The sequence below is a fragment of the Ovis aries genome, chromosome 6, assembly GCF_016772045.2.
Source record: "Ovis aries strain OAR_USU_Benz2616 breed Rambouillet chromosome 6, ARS-UI_Ramb_v3.0, whole genome shotgun sequence".
Classification (NCBI taxonomy): Eukaryota; Metazoa; Chordata; class Mammalia; order Artiodactyla; family Bovidae; genus Ovis; species Ovis aries.
Genome location: NC_056059.1, coordinates 72,458,856 through 72,476,409, shown reverse-complemented (window position 1 = coordinate 72,476,409; position 17,554 = coordinate 72,458,856). Strand labels below are relative to the sequence as shown.

At 43.4% G+C, this 17,554-nt stretch overlaps 1 protein-coding gene across 5 annotated transcripts in view; it reads right to left on the bottom strand.

Annotated features, from left to right (window-relative positions):
- Positions 1–3,626: 3,626 nt before the first annotated feature.
- CRACD (capping protein inhibiting regulator of actin dynamics) overlaps positions 3,627–17,554 on the bottom strand; it is a 289,192-nt gene continuing 275,264 nt past the window's right edge. For all 5 annotated transcript variants that reach the window (XM_060417125.1, XM_060417128.1, XM_060417124.1 and 2 more), the window contains 3 exons: positions 11,330–11,520; positions 10,470–10,632; positions 3,627–6,553 (listed from right to left, as the gene is read on the bottom strand). In XM_060417125.1, coding sequence (XP_060273108.1) covers positions 6,393–6,553; positions 10,470–10,632; positions 11,330–11,520 — 515 coding nt within the window. In that variant the 3' untranslated portion in view covers positions 3,627–6,392. The remainder of the gene's footprint in view (positions 6,554–10,469; positions 10,633–11,329; positions 11,521–17,554) is intronic.

Below are 17,554 nucleotides of genomic sequence, written 5' to 3'. Positions count from 1 at the left end.
TTGCTGTTTGTATTTTATGTTTCTGGTAGGTTGGTTATGTGTTCCAGCCTTAGAGAAGTGGTCTTCTGTAGGAGACCTCCTAATGTCCCAGCAGTGCACTCCCCTCTCGTCACCCAGGCTGTATGCTCTGATGGCTCCCTGCTGTGTGGGTCCTTCTGTTGTACTGAGCAAATTATGTGGGCTGTCTGGTAGGCTTGGTTGGCTACTGGTCAGGTTAGTTGCTAAGCCCTGCCCTGTGCAGAGGCTACTGGCCCCTGGTTGGTAGGACCAGGTCACAGGGTAGCTGACTGTAGAACCCCAGGGGGCCCAAGGCTAGTGCTGGTTCATTGGTGGGTAGTCAGGGTCTAGAAGACTTCCAGACTATTGCCCACTCTGTGGTGGGTGAGGTCAAGTCCTGAGTTAGTACTGGTCTACTGACAAGCAGAGACAGGTCCTGGAGTCCAGGTGCAAGGCCGGGGGTCCTGGAACTGTTTTCAGATCACTGCTGGGAAGGAGGGGTAGGGGAGGGGCTGTTCCTGACACAGTTGGGTACAGGGTCTCAGATATCCCAAAGCTTTTATTGGGTTGCTAGTGGGCAAGGCAAGCACCCAGGCCCATGTCATCCCAGGACATGGCCTGGGCTGCTGGTGGGACTTCAGGCTACAGGATTGCGGCTATCTTGCATCTGGTGTCTGGCCTGGGTAAGGCCGGTCCAGAGGTTGGAGCTGGCTCCCTGAACAGTAGAGCCAGGCCGGGCTACATCTTGGGGCTAAAAACTAAAAGGAAGATTCCACAATGGCCCTTGCCACTACCAGTGTGTATGTGGTAGAAGGAACTCCCAAGGATGGCTGGTGCCAGTGTCTGCATCCCCAGGGTGAGCTGCAGCTGCCTCCTGCTTCTGAAAGACTCCACCATCAGCAGGTAGGTCTGACCTAGGCTTCTGTCAAATTATCTCTTATGACGTGAGTCCCAGAGCATGTGAGATTTTACGTGTGCCCTTTAAGATGAATTCTCTATTTCCCCTGGCTCTCTGGGAGTCCAGAAAGTAAACCTCACTGACCTTCAAAGCTAAATACTCTGGGGGCTTATCTTCCTGGTGCAGGACCCCTGGTCTGGGGAGCCCAGTGTTGAGGCTCAGACCTCGTAGTCCTTTGGGAGAAACTTTCCGATATAATTATTCTCCCATTTGTGGGTCTTCTTTCCGAAGATATAGGACTTGACCATATCTTGAATATTACCATTTATCCATTTTGTTGTGGTTCATTATGCTTAAGTTGTGTAAGATCTTTTGGTAGGTTCCAGTTGTTATCATCAAGTGTTGTTCTGGAAATCGTTGTGATTTTGGTGTGCCTATGAAAGGAGATAAGCTCAGGGTCTTTCAAGATGACTGACTGCTATCTTGGTCAGTCTCCTCCAGAGTGAATTTTTAAAAGAATATTAAGTCTCTTGCAGAATTATAGAGGGCTAGAGCTATACAGCCAGAAATAAGGAATGCCATAAAATCATCATATCATTTTGGGCGGAAGACAGCTGCTGTCCTTGAAACTAAATGCTTACTTTATGGCTGACCCCACTAACACCAGACACTGTTCCCTATCACTACCAGACTTCCTCACAGTTCCCCCGTCTTTCCGTCATTTGCTCCCAATCCACAGTCTCTTTCAATCTGAGATGACACATGTTGCCATGGCCACTAGAGTACAGGAAAGCACCTAACAGGCATTTCAACTACAGGAGAAGGCGATGGCCCCCCACTCCAGTACTCTTGCCTGGAAAATCCCACGGACAGAGGAGCCTGGTAGGCTGCAGTCCATGGGGTCACCAAGAGTCGGACATGACTGAGCGACTTCACTTTCACTTTTCACTTTCATGCATTGGAGAAGAAAATGGCAGCCCACTCCAGTGTTCTTGCTTGGAGAATCCCAGGGACAGGGGAGCCTGGTGGGCTGCCATCTATGGGGTCACACAGAGTCGGACACGACTGAAGTGACTTAGCAGTAGCAGTAACAGGAGGTGAGTGCTGCCCTCTACCAAGACCCACAAGATGGAGACTTCCCCAAACATAGAAAGGGCATTGAGGGCATGGTCAGCCCAAAAGAACAACATAACTTCTGCCAGGTTTTAGATCCATGCTGCTTCACCTTTACTGTTTTCACCACCTGGAGCTGTTGCTAAATGCCTAGTCCAGTTGAGAGGAAGGGGCTTGGTTGAGCCACACTGGGACCTAAGGCAAAAGGGAAAATGAGTAATACTGACCCTGTATTTATTTAAAATTTTGATACTCACTCATCATAGAATTTCCATTAATCGTTAAAAAAAATATTACATTAAAATAGCACTTCTCGATTACTTTTTTGGCACCCAAGGCAAGTGCCTTGCGCACATCACTCCATTTGCCCTCGTCTGGCCCTGTGAGTCACTAGGTCTGGTCTGGGGCCCTAAGCTGTGTTTCTCACATGCTCTCAGCTGTGCCCATGCTGCTGTTCCATGGCCCATACTTTGAGTAAAGAGGTTGTAAGATCATTTTGTCTGAGACACTGCTGCCGCTGCTAAGTCGCTTTACTCGTGTCCGACTCTGTGCGACCCCATAAACAGCAGCCCACCAGGTTCCCCCCGTCCCTGGGATTCTCCAGGCAAGAACACTGGAGTGGGTTGCCATTTCCTTCTCCAGTGCATGAAAGTGAAAAGTGAAAGTGAAGTCGCTCAGTCGTGTCCGACTCTAGGGACCCCATGGACTGCAACCCACCAGGCTCCTCTGTCCATGGGATTTTCCAGGCAAGAGTACTGGACTGGGGTGCCATTGCCTTCTCTGTGTAAATGTGGTGAGTGGCACTTTATATACTGGTCTAATTTAACCCTCCAAAGAATCCTGTGAGGTAAGACAAAGGTCTACTCATTTCAACATCAAACATTACCATGTGGTCACACAGGTATAACACCTTTATATCATGAAGGGCAAAAACTCATTCCTAGAACATACACTGTGACTAGCAACCGCCTCCGCTGCAAAACTGGCCATCTCCTCAGAGGCTTGGGCTGTCGGGAAGTAGTTCAACTTGGTGTTTTTCACACAAGTGCAAGCCTGTTAGCGTTTTGCCATTCCCATATCAGTGTGTGTTTCAACCTCTGAAGTCGATGCAGAACGTATGGGATGAAGATAAGTACGTTTTTGGTGTCTGAGACACAGACCAATTGAAATTTAGGATTCAGATAAACATTTGTTCCCTACTCATTGAAGTGAAAAAGTGGACGTGTTAGTCGCTCAATTGTGTCTGACTCTTTGCGACCCCATGGACTGCAGCCTACCAGGCTCTTCTGTCCATGGAATTCTCCAGGCAAGGATACTGGAGTGGGTAGCCATTCCCGCCTCCAGGGGATCTTCCCAACTCAGGGATCAAACCTGGGTCTCTGGCATTGCAGGTGCATTCTTTTTTTACCATCTGAGCCACCAGGGAAGCCCATTTTATTTGTCCCCTACTCATTATTTTTCTCCAAAAATATCTAATGAAAAATTAATAAGGTACCCTATAAAATGCCTTGAAATTTATCTTTCTTAACAAAAGCTATGTAAATATGAGCTCTCTGTAGATGGTCACTGAAATCAGTAAAAACTTCACCTTGAAAAGGAAATTCCATCAGTGCCAAAGTTCTTGTGGGTATTTTTTATTGAAAGGTCTTTTTCCTTCAATAATGGACATTTTACATTAAAACTTTATACAACCAAAATCTCAAAATAATATTAAAATCACACTAAGGTATTTTCATTGTTAAGTCTACTTCATTTTATTGTTGATAAAAATATTGCCAGACACTTGTAATTCTAATGTTTCTGCTTTAAAATAAGCAATTAAAACTAAACGTCACAAGAAGAGACAATACATACTACAATTTGCTAATAACTGGCTAAAATGATAATTTAATAGTAACATGTATAAGAAACAATTGCACTTGAAAAAAAGTAAACAAAAAAACCTCTAGTTTTGTATATTTAAGTCTTATGAACAGAGGTTAATCATCTATAACCTTGCCAGAAGTGTATGTTTGTTTAAATTAAAAAAGAAAAAAAAAAAAAGCTTGTGTATGTAACTAGCAATTATTCATTTCTTTTAAAAGTCTTGAATTCTTATATGCTTTACAGAATTTCCCCCATAGTTTGTTGATCAGAAAAGACTGCAACACAATAAAGAAAAATAACACTTCATTGGTATTTAGTGCAAATTTGGAGTAATTTTTACATGAAGTATTAAACATGTAGCCTTTAGAAGTTGTTGGAAGTAAGTGCTATGACTGTCTTTTCCTCAGTATACTCTTCTTTTAAAGATTTTGATGGAAAATTTTTAACTGAGGTATTTCTCCTCCTTTGCATGGGCTCAGTGGTAAGCCAGTACAGACTTGACTTATCTACCATTCTTCGTCAATGACCTGATTTCTTCACCTGTTCTCTGCCACTACTGTGATTGTTATTCAAAGCTGACAGCATGAAAGAAAAAGTCAATGCAGAAGAATTAATGTAGCACTATAATTCTAGGGCTGTAAGTGGAAAGATTCTTATTAAGAAAGTGTTATATTTGTGAGGAAATCATCGAAGGTAACAAATGCCTACATATTTGATTTAGAAATGAACAGTGTGGAAAACGTGCAGTGGAATATTAATTGCGTCTCATAGCCATTAAAAAAATTAACGTCCCATTGATTCTTAACAGTTTGAAGGTCCACTATATATGTTAACTCCAGCTTGCAAAAGTACAACTATCCACTTCACCACACATGCCAGGTACTACCATAAGGCTGAGCCATTGTTTCCAGAAAGAAAATGCCTTGTATATGGTAAATATTTTTGCACTCAGCCTTAAGATACATAGAATAACAGCACATTGTCATTGCATAAACATAAAGGAAAATGATACTAATAAAATACTAATAAAATGTGGTTTTTTAGGAGAGAAAAAATGGGTGTAATTCCTTCCCCTGCTGCACTAAGCAAAGGATTTGTATTTAGATTTTGAAGTCAGAATTGAAGAAAAAGGGAATATGTCAACATCATGAAATGTAAGTTAAGTACTAGCAATGTGTGGGTTTGCTCTGTGTTTCATGTAAAGCAAATTTAGGGAAATAAAAGTGAATATATGTGGCTTTTAAATTGCCAAGCCCCCCCACACCTTAAAAAAAAAAATCTCATGTATATAATAACAAGGCCACTTAAAACTCTTGAGATGTTTTAGTGCTATTGAACACTTGACTCTAAATATGAATTACTTGGCTATGGTAAAGAAAGAAATTCCCCACAGCAAGTCCTTAGTACAAAAGGCTTCAAAGCTTGTCTTACTGTTAACTTTCCCTAGCGACTTCAGAGATTTTCAGACATGTAATGTCGTAGGCTCTTATACTCCGTAATAAATGGATGGTTTGGAGGTTGTTTTATTATTTTTCTTGTCTCACTTTTGCTGCTTTGGGTGAAGTGAGCCTCCCCTTCCGAGTTTTAAAAAGTAGGTAGCACTAGAAGCAGTGTATCCAACACTTCTCACCCTTTGTGATATATCAGAAGTTAACTGAAGAGTTTTTACCAGAATATACACAATCTGGCCCCATCCTTACAGGCTCTCTGAGTAGGTCTGGGATAGAGTCTGAACTTGTTAAGAACAACTATACTAAATGGGGATTCTCAGAGACAGAGAATTTGTAGTTGTTTTTTTTTTTTTAAATCATTTATTATTTAAACATTTAAATAAAAATGTTCCCTAGGAGCCAGCTGGGCCAAATGGTTAACATGTCCCTAAGGAGAGTTCTGGTCTAACAGGGCCCGTAGCTCAACAGCACAGCAGAAGAGTGAACGGACTCGCTGTGTTAGTTTCCAGCCGGGGCAAAATCATGAGAAGCAGAGACGGGCACAGAGTTGGAAACCAGACTTTTAACTTGCTGTTCCCAGTGGCTGCATTCAGGAGAATAGGCATCCTTGTCCTTTCACTAAGACTTTAGAAAAGGGTAGAAATCCCCAAGTACATGGTAAATAAATGGTTCAGAGAAAAGAAACTGGAGTAAAGAATCAAGAAAACCATTAATATTACAAAGGTTGGCAAAAGGGCATGTTCTGAATGGTGTGTGGGTGTGTGTGTGTGGAAGGGCCATGGCAGGCTCTTGTGAGGTCTTAGTCGAGAGATTTTACTTCATGTGGTCCCTCGGACGGAATTTTCTCTTCAAAACTAGCAGGAGCTCAAGGCACCAGGACCTAGGGTTGTGCAAATACACTCTTTACAAGGAACACCACCAGTTCAGTTTCTAAACATTATTTTAGAGCCTATAAAACATGCTTCTTTTTCCTAGTTTGGTTTTCTTTACCTCATATAAAAAATAAATAAATAAAAAGGGCAAGAGAAGAGCCAATGACTGCAATAAGAATGGATAAGAGTCACTCTTTACTTAATAATCTGCGGACAGTCGCTCCAGGCCTTGGCTTTCCTTTTGGCCAAAGCCAGCCAGGCTGGCTCTGTTGACACGGGGGCAGCATCTGGGTTGGAGAACCTCTTTGTGACTTCTTTCACCAGTGGTGCTGGGGGAGCTGAATCCGAGATCTCCACTAGATTTTGAAGGAAAAGGAGAAAAGAATGTAAGTCAGAGCCACATTTTTTTGATTTATCACAAGTATGAGATTAAGAAAGCAAAACCCACTGAAGTACTGAGCATCTCTGGCAAGAAGAAATTAGGGAAAGAAACCTATGTGATCCTAACGGCTGCATACAGAATTACAGTGATCACAGTACAGTCAATTTTAATTTCAAAGAATTTCTAGAAACCCAGTTTTCTCTGTGCACAGAAGCTATACCTGCACAATAACAGTGATAATAGGTAAATTTGTGATTCTAAGTCATGCAACTAGTCAGTTTGATGAAGAAAAAGATTAAACCAGTAGTTTTGAGAGGGTAACAGGCAGGAAGGCCAGGGGTCTCCAAATGGAGGAAATAGCCTCCAAGTGTCAGACATTTTTATCTCCCTTAAGCGGCAGGAAGAAACAAACTACCGATATTTTTTTTCCTTCTCTATACAAATTTAAAAGGTGGTTTCTCTTAAAATTCTGTGTTGCCATGACACCTGGTTCCACCTGAAGTTAACCAATGCCTTTTTCTTACGGAAATGTTTATCTTAAGCTATGCTAATGTACTATGCATGTACCCCAAACTCTGTCTTCAAGTTGGTTCCGCCTTTTGGGCTCAGAACCTACTGGATAAACCAGTATGTTATACTCCGATATTGTTCCTCTAATCTATGTAAATAACACTATTTGTATGGTGCTCTGCCCTTCTTCAAGATTCAAGTTAATCCTTTTATGGCCCAAGATGAACCATTTGGAGCCAAGATTATCCCAAAATACATCTTATGGGTGAGGGGCCTGGTGCCATTCTAAGTTTTGAGACATTCCTTTCTTTCATTAACAGACTGCTGATGACTATATAACATCCAGCTGAAGACTAGCAGAGGGGTACTCTTTCTGCCCCCTTCTGATGCCTATGTCAGAAGCTTTCTCTGTCTCCTTTATACTTTAATAAAACTTTGTTACACAAAAGCTCTGAGCGAGCAAGCTTCATCTCTGGCCCTGGATTGAATTTTTCTCCTCCGGAGGCCAAGAATCCCGGCATTGTAATTCAACAACAACCTTTCAGTTTGAAGTTTGAACTTGTTAGCTGGTAAGGTTAAAAGCTACTTCCTTCACCAAGCATGCCCTGCGTCCCTCCTCCCTCCAAACCCTATGGATCCTGCCTGCTCTTATGACTCAGACTTGTCTAACAAATTCCTTTGCCTCCTATCACTATTTATCAGACCTCAGAGGCTTGGTATGGTGAGGGCTCCCATCTTATCTTCGGGTCATATGTAGTGCCTATGGCAGTGGCCTTACAGTTATGCAGAACTCTGGAAATAATAGAAAGACAAAACTTCAGAAGAAGGCTTGTTTTATTAAGGTGGAGCCAACTCTGAACTGCATTTACCCTTTGGTGTCTCTAAGAAATCAGGCAGGCAAAGGTTGATCTCGTTGTTGACTCTGGAGAATTCTGAAAGAATTCTCTCTTGACCCTTATCAATACGATGTTTAGAATCCTTAATTCCTGGGTATAAGATCAAATGAAGTAAGTCCCTTGGAAGTCCTTGAGAAAATCTTCCAAAGTGGTTTTCAAATGTAAAGTTTTTTTCCTCCACACCAAATAGTAAATATAGCTTTCCTCGTGAGACCTCTTTACATTTCCAGACCTCGGTTAGCAGGTATTTCTTAAGGCATAAAAAAAAATCTTGTGTCTAGAAGGTGGGTGTCCTCTGAGGAACAGACAGGGCTGCCTACTGGGGAAAACAGGGACCCTAACAGTCCCCACAAGAGAGTTCCAGAAAAACATCTATTTCTGCTTTATAGACTATGCCAAAGCCTTTGACTGTGAGGATCACAATAAACTGTGGAAAATTCTGAAAGAGATGTGAATACCAGACCACCTGACCTGACTCTTGAGAAATCTGTATGCAGGCCAGGAAGCAACAGTTAGAACAGGACATGGAACAACAGACTGGTTTCAAATAGGAAAAGGAGTACGTTAAGGCTATATATTGTCACCCTGCTTATTTAACTTACATGCAGAGTACATCATGAGAAATGCTGGACTGGAAGAAGCACAAGCTGGAATCAAGATTGCCGGGAGAAATATCAATCACCTCAGATATGCAGATGACACCACCCTTATGGCAGAAAGTGAAGAGGAACTAAAAAGCCTCTTGATGAAAGTGAAAGAGGAGAGTGCAAAAGTTGGCTTAAAGCTCAACATTCAGAAAACGAAGATCATGGCATCCAGTCCCATCACTTCATGGGAAATAGATGGGAAACAGTGGAAACAGTGTCAGACTTTATTTTTTGGGGCTCCAGAATCACTGCAGATGGTGATTGCAGCCATGAAATTAAAAGACGCTTACTCCTTGGAAGAAAAGTTATGACCAACCTAGATAGCATATTCAAAAGCAGAGACATTACTTTGCCGACTAAGGTCTGTCTAGTCAAGGCTATGGTTTTTCCTGTGGTCATGTATGGATGTGAGAGTTGGACTGTGAAGAAGGCTGAGTGCCGAAGAATTGATGCTTTTGAACTGTGGTGCTGGAGAAGACTCTTGAGAGTCCCCTGGACTGCAAGGAGATCCAACCAGTCCATTCTGAAGGAGATGAGCCCTGGGATTTCTTTGGAAGGAATGATGCTAAAGCTGAAACTGCAGTACTTTGGCCACCTCATGTGAAGAGTTGACTCATTGGAAAAGACTCTGATGCTGGGAGGGATTGGGGGCAGGAGGAGAAGGGGACGACAGAGGATAAGATGGCTGGATGGCATCACCGACTCGATGGACGTGAGTCTGAGTGGACTCTGGGAATTGGTGATGGACAGGGAGGCCTGGCGTGCTGGGATTCATGGGGTTGCAAAGAGTCGGACACGACTGAGCAACTGAACTGACTGACTGAACAGCCCCTGAGAGGAAGCTCTTTCAAACTCTCCATCCTCCAAGTGACTTGCAATAAGGAAAGTCATAAACATTACTGGATCATTTTATCTTTTAACAGGATAAAGACTTTTTTTTAAAACTTGCCCGTATCTCTTACATGTCATGAATTTGTATAAACACTGCTGTTGTTCATTAACATCAGGGACTTAGAGCAGAACAACTGTGCTCTGTAATGTCACACCTGGGTCAGAAGTTAGCTATCTGAAATCACATCGGTAAGAAGGGGCCAGCCCACTTTTGCCTGGAGCATCTGAGCCACTTGGATCACCATGATTCAGAGAAGCAGTTTCCACTTCCAGCCAGGGCAGAGCTCCAGGTAGGGGATTTCTCATACAGCTTTCTCACACTGGTCTTAAATATGTGGCATCAAAGGAAACAGGCTCCTGAATCTGCTTTTCAGCTCAGGCTTGATGTCAACTACTTGGCTTTGAGACTATCAAAAAACACTGGCTCCATTTAAATTCTACCTAAAATTCACCCTTTCCCCACATCGTAATATAATCTTGTCTCTTCTTTTGTTTAGATGGTTCTTGTGGTATGCAGTCTTTCTTGCTACAGGAAGTCAAAAAACCTCATCTTGTTGGACCACAGGCAGTGGAGGCGGAGAAGGCTCATATCACCTTGTTAAAGGCTCAGGAATTTAATAAGCCACTTGATATCACATTGGTAGTTTGACATTAGCCATGGCTGGGAGAATTTACACCACAGAAAAGGACAAATACTACAAATCACAGGTATCTCCAATCCCTGAAGACCTGACTGTTAAATGTGTATCATCACCCCACTGATAGTGGGTATGTTTCTGATGATATTTATTCATGTCAAAGTTTATGAATAGGGTGGCAAGACAGCTTGTGCTCTGAAATGCCTAAAATGCTGTGCTAGTTTTTACACTAGAGGAAATAAAACATGCTTTAAGGGAAAAAAAACCTTTAAGTACACATAAGTAGAAATGGACCTGTTCTCTCTTACCTGTCACTGATGTAGGAAGAGTGTTGGCCTTTTTGAGTTGTTCTCTGCGCTCAAGCCTGGACACTGGTGTCTCTGGCTTCTTCTCTTCTGGCTGAGTGGTGGGCTTGTGCAGGGAACCAGCTCTGCTGACGCTGCTGCTTCCAGGCTGTGGGGTGACACTGACCTGCAAGGACAGAAAGTCAGGGAAAGCATGTATCCATCCTAAAGGCAGAGAAGGACTGACCATGCAAGGCAAAGCTGCTTGGAGGTTTCCACCAGCTGGCCCGCATCTTCTGCTCCCAGAGGAGGAGCCAGACTGCACAGGGAGCAGTGTGTGCTCAACCCTGGCCCCCAGCCAAGGAGAAGCTCAGTCAAATGTCCCAAAGAGGGGATGCTACATGCTTTCCCGGAAGAGTCCCATCAAACTATACAATCAGAGCCACAGAGCAAGACTCCTAATTTCCTCTCGACCCACTGCTTAAAATAAAGTTATTTTCGTATTTTTCATATAATTGTTGTGTGCGAGGATTCTGCCAAATCAGGTTAACCCAAGAGCATAAGGAAACCAAATCAAATTTCTAACTGAAAATACCTCTTTGGCTTAACAGTGGTCAACTGATTTACTGCTCTACTCTAAGTATTTTCCACCATTCCCAGCCAGCCTTTTCTCGTTACTGTTGTTTTAAATCCTGTGAACTAAAAGAAATCCAAGCTTGGGAGTTCCCTGGCTGTCCAGTGGTTAGGACTTGGCACTTTCACTGCCAGGGCCTGGGTTCAATCCCTGGTTAGGGAACTAAGACCCCACGAGTCTTTGTGGTGCTCAAAAAATAAAAGAGACAGCAAGCCAAGCTCAGAGTGAAAGCCGAAGACAGGCTACTTACATGTTCTCTGGAGAGCTTCTCTGCCTGTTTGGCTTCCCTGGCCTGCTTCCTCTCTTCCCGAGTTGCCTGCTGCTCCCGAAACCCCTTCTGTTTCTGCAGCGCCAGCGTTATCCACAGTGGCTGCGCGGTCTCAACCTTCTCCACAAGTTTGGAGCCATCTAAGGAGTGTCTGCTCTGAAGCATCGGCTTTTCTATGGGGAAAAAAAGACTGATATTGTGATACAAGAAATACATATTTGATCTTTGTCCCTGTTTCTGGCACTGAATTCCTAAAACCCTTGCAATTTCCTAACTGATGAGAGCATAAAGGTCTTTCTTGTTCTGCTAAATGAGGTGATTCCTGGGAAGCATGTAAAGATGGAGTCTGGTTGGCAGTATCCACCTGATCAGAGGGTTAGAACTTTGAGTCCCACCCTCAAGCTCTAGGGAGGGGCAAGGGGGTGGAGGCTGAGTTCAATCATCAATGGCTGATGACTTAATTGATCACAACTTGTAATGAAGCATCTACAAAAACCCAAAAGGACTAGTCTGGAGAGCTTCTGAGCTGAGAACACACAGAGGTGCTGGAGAGTGACTAGCTCAGAAAGTATCGAAGCTCTATGCCCGTTTTTCATACCTTGCCCTCTTCATCTCTTCCATCTGAGTTATATTCTTTATATATATATATAAACTTTTATGTATGTGTGCGTGTGTGTGTGTGTGTGTGTGTGTGTGTGTATATACACAGGCTTCCCTGATGGCTCAGCAGGTGAAGAATCTGCCTACCAATGCAGGAGACACACAAGATGCAGGTTTGATCCCTGGGTCAGGAACATCTGGAGAAGGAAATGGCAACCCACTCCAGTATTCTTGCTTGAAAAATCCCATGGACAGCGGAGCCTGGTGGGCTACCATCCAAAGGGTCACAGAGAATCAGAAATGACTAAGCACAGCACACATATAAACTTTAAGCCAATAACCCAGTAAGTAAAATGTTTCCCTGAGTTATGTGAGATCCTCTAGCAAACTAACTGAACAACGCGGATTTGCAATTGGCATCCAGTTTGGGGGTAGTCTGGTAGGACTGAGCTTATAACCTGTGGACTCTAATGATGTCTCCAGTAGAGAATCAGAACTGAGTTGAACTGACACCAGCTTGGCTATGTGGGACCCACACCCCACCACCCCGCAACAGAATCAGTCAAGACAAAAAGCAGGTTTGCCCTGAAACTAACTGCTCACTCATCTCAGTCCCTCATCCCCTAAAACTGTGACATATTAATCAGCCCAAGAAACAGTCAGCTATCCCCTTCTGACACACAATGTGCCAATGCCCGAGTGACTACTCTGGGTGGGAAAGTAGCATCTTCAAAGGAAAAAAACAGGAGCATTTCTCTTTCCTCAAAATGGAAGAAAAAATCGTCTCCACTGTCAAAAAACATCTGGCCTACAGAGGACCCAGGTAGTTATTTGATTGTTCTTTTTTTTATTGCTTTTTAAAATTTATTTTTTCAATGGAACTTCCTCCTCCCCCTGCCCCAACCCCACACTGTCCCCTGACGAAACAAGTGGACCAAACGTATAAAAGAGGAAAAGGGGGCACTGCTCTTCTTAGTGGGGCTGCTAAGGGCACCAGGACTTGGAGGAAGACAGTGAGAAACGGTGGTTTTGGCCCATTGCCCTCATTTGATAGATGTGAGTACTTGAGTCCAAAGCCGTCAAGGGCAGTGACCATGGTCATTTAGTGCACAGCTGAAGCCTGAGCCAAGGACTTCTGACTTCCAGTCTGCGCTCTTACCATGGTGGACTGTCTTGCCTGTGCAAGTTGGGGCAACAAGCTTCCCAGGTGGAGAGGATCAGAGGTTGAGTAACTGGGCTCTGGAATTGAGCAGACCGGAGTTTGAGTTTATGTGACCCCAGAAAAGCTACTTAACCTCTCCAAGCTTTCATTTTCTAATCCATAAACTAGAGTCAATAATGGCACAGGCCTCATCAGGCTGATGTGAAGATTAAAAGGGGTCTTGGGTGTGAAAACCTTTAGAACAGTGTTTGGCATATAGTAACACTCATCTCACACACTAGTAAAGTAATGCTTAAAATTCTCCAAGCCAGGCTTCCGCAATACATGAACCATGAACTTCCAGATGTTCAAGCTGGGTTTTAGAAAAGGCAGAGGAACCAGAGATCAAATTGCCAACATCTGCTGGATCATGGAAAAAGCAAGAGAGTTCCAGAAAAACATCTATTTCTGCTTTACTGACTACGCCAAAGCCTTTAACTGTGTGGAACTGGAGAATTCTGAAAGAGATGGGAATACCAGACCACCTGACCTGCCTCTTGAGAAATCTGTATGCAGGCCAGGAAGCAACAGTTAGAACTGGACATGGAACCACAGACTGGTTCCAAATAGGAAAAGGAGTTTGTCAAGGCTGTATATTGTCAACTCTGCTTATTTAACTTATATGCAGAGAACATCATGAGAAATGCTGGGCTGGAAGAAGCATAAGAAGCCGGGAGAAATATCAATAACCTCAGATATGCGGATGACGCCACCCTTATGGCAGAAAGTGAAGAGGAACTAAAATGCCTCTTGATGAAAGTGAAAGAAGAGAGTGCAAAAGTTGGCTTAAAGCTCAACATTCAGAAAACGAAGATCATGGCATCTGGTCCCATCACTTCACAGGAAATAGATGGGGAAACAGTAGAAACAGTGGCAGACTTTAGTTTTGGGGGCTCCAAAATCACTGCAGATGGTGATTGCAGCCATGAAATTAAAAGACGCTTACTCCTTGGAAGGAAAGTTATGACCAGCCTAGATAGTATATTCAAAAGCAGAGACATTATTTTGCCAACAAAGGTCCGTCTAGTCAAGGCTATGGTTTTTCCAGTAGTCATGTATGGATGTGAGAGTTGGACTGTGAAGAAAGCTAAGCACCGAAGAATTGATGCTTTTGAACTGTGGTGTTGGAGATGACTCTTGAGAGTCCCTTGGACTGCAAGGAGATCCAACCAGTCCATTCTAAAGGAGATCAGCCCTGGGTGTTCTTTGGAAGGAATGATGCTAAAGCTGAAAGTCTAGTACTTTGGCCACCTCATGTGAAGAGTTGACTCATTGGAAAAGACTCTGATGCCCTGGGAGAGACTGGGGGCAGGAGGAGAAGGGGACGACAGGATGAGATGGCTGGATGGCATCACCGACTCGATGGACGTGAGTTTGAGTGAACTCTGGGAGTTGGTGATGGACAGGGAGGCCTGGCATGCTGCAATTCATGGGGTCACAAAGAGTCGGACACAACTGAGCAACTAACTGAACTGAACTGCTCTACAGAAGTAAGAGTTCTTGGGAATTCTCTGGTGATCCAGTGGTTAGGGCTCTGCACTTCCACTGCAGAGGGCATGGGTTTGATCCCTATTCAGGGACCCTCACCCTGGGGAGCTAACAGATTGAGCCACAGACTGGGCACCCCAGTCCTAGTATCTTTTGTGGAGGAGACAAGTCCCCTTGGCTGCTGGGAGAACCTCTGGGACAGAGGGCTGGAGAAGCAGAGACCTACTCATGAAGATGGTGCATGTACTGGCTTGTCAACAATCAAGGTGGAGAGAGCTCTGCACTGGTGGCTGCCAGCCTGCTGCACTCTCCAGTATGAGCTAGGTGAACTCCTCAGCCTTACTCTACACCACAGCGGCGTGTGACCTGGGCCAACTGTCCCCTGGGAAAAGACTTAGTCTAGCTACTCAGAGACAGACTGGGGGCCCTTGGATGTGATCTGGATGGGGTGGTGGCCATTGTCAGCATGTGGTTGGGTGGCCCCCCAGAAGCCTGCCCCAGTTTTGTCTCCTGGCCAAGCAAGAAAGCCCCACCCACTCCTCACTGCAGTTCAGTGCTGGTTCTGGAGCAGACTACCCTGGGAGAAAAATGCCACAGAGGCAGCCAGATTTCTGGTGGCAGCGTGGACATCAATTCCTGCAGCCACAGTCTCTCCACTCCACAGCCACACACTAGATCTAGGATGAACACAATGAGGAAGGGACAGAACCCTGGGCTGAGTATGAGCAGTGCACCTACATAGGTGTGTAGGTCCTCTGTGAATGCACAGGCTTCACTTGTTTTGGCAATCCCCTCCTTTGGAGCAGGGCATGCACTCAAGGAGAACAGAGCCTGATCAAGCCTGACCCACAAGGCTACTCTAACGACTGGGGATAAGAGTGCCTTTCTGAAAGCGTAGCAACAGCCACAGAGCAGAGGGGAAGTCCCATCTCACACCCCGCATAGGCTTTAGATCCCCCTACACACCCCCTCCTCAAGGTGATAACGGCCAGCACAACTTGAGGGAAAACATGGCTGGCATCCGTATCAACCCAGCCCTCATACCAAAGACACTGGGCACACATAATCCATACAGGGATGCACCCATGTAAAAATACTCCAAGACCACAACAGATAATGTTTCTCCTAAATTCATAAAATAAAATGAAAAGGCGGAGGAACTACTCCCAATTTAAAAAGCAAGAGAAATTCCCTGAAATAATGAAACAGAGCTCACCAGTCTACCCAACCCCAGTTCAAAACAGTGATAGTAAAAATGCTAACTGAATTAAGAAAGATTACTAATAGAAATTCAGGTCATTGTAACAAGGAACTAGAAACTGTAAAGATGAACCAATCAAAAATAGATAACTCAACTGCCTAGATTAAAAAAAAAAAAAAGCAATCTAAGAGCAATGAATAGCTAGCTAAAAGACAAAGAATAAGCAACCTGGAAGATAGAATAATGAAAACCATCCAATCAAACACAAGACAGAAAAACAAAAAGAAAATGAAAGCAACATACAAGATCTATGGTATATATAAAACTTGCAAGCCTGTGTATAATAGGGGTTCTAAGACGGAGAAAAGAGAAAGAAGATTGAAAATGTATTTGAAAAAACGGTGGCTGAAAACTTCCCAAAGCTAAAGAAGGAAACAGGAATCCAGGTACAAGAAGCTTGGGGGGGGGGTCCCAAACAAAATGAATCCAAACAGAACCACAACAAGACATATTATAAGTAAAATGGCAAAAGTTAAAGAGAGAATTCTAAAGGCAACAAGAGAAAAACAGTTATTTACAAGGGAATTCCAGTAAGGTCGTCAGCTGATTTCTCTGCAGAAACTTTGGACACCAGAAGGGAGCAGAGTGATACATTTAAAGTCTTGAAAGGTCAAAACCTGAAACTGAGAATACTCTACCCAATAAAATGATCGTTTAGAATAGAAGGAGAGAGAATTTCTCAAACAAGCAAAAACTAAAAAGAATTCAGCAATAATAAATTTACTCTAACAGAAATACTGAAGTTTCTTCTCTAAATAGAAAAGAAGAATTTCTAGGAAAGGGAAAATCATGATAGGAAAGGCAAACCTATAATAAGAACTGAAGATCACCTAGAGACTTCAGTGTGTGTGCTCAGTTGCGTCCGACTCTTTGTGACCCTTTGGAGCCCACTAGGCTCCTCTGTCCATGGGATTTCCCAGGCAAGAATACTGGAGCAGGTTGCCATTTCCGCCCCCAGGGATTTTCCGACCCAGAGATCAAACCCGAGTCTCTTGTATTTCCTTCATTGCAAGTGGATTCTTTAACACTGAGGCATCAGGGATGCCCCCCAAATAATCCAGTACTTAGATCGAAAAACAAACAAGAAAGTGTAAAAGCAATTATAACTATAATAAATAGTAAAAGGATAAGCATGAAGATGTAAACTAGGACAGCAAAATCACAAAACGTGAGGGAGGAGAGTATAAAACTACATCTTTTAAAATGTATTTGAATGACTATCAGTTTAAAGCAAGCAGATATAGTCATGGGTCAACATACATGAACTCCATCAAAACCACAAATCAAAAACATATAATAGATTCACAAAAACCAAAAATAAAAACTGAAGCATGTTACAAAAGAAAAGCATCAAACCATGAAAGGAAAAACAAAAAGAAATGAACAAAGAACTATAAAAATTACTGGAAAACAAAGATTAAAGTGGTAATAAGTACATACTTCTCAATAATTACTTTATGTTAAATGTCAAAGGACTAATGCTTTCATTACAGGGGGCACGGGTTTGATCCCTTGTCAGGGAACTAAGATTCTGCATGACATGCAGCATGGCCAAAAAAATAGGGGGAAGAAAAGGGCAACCCAATTAAAAAATGGACCGAAGAACTTCCTTGATGGTCCAGTGGTTGAGAATCCACCTGCCAATGCAAAGGACATG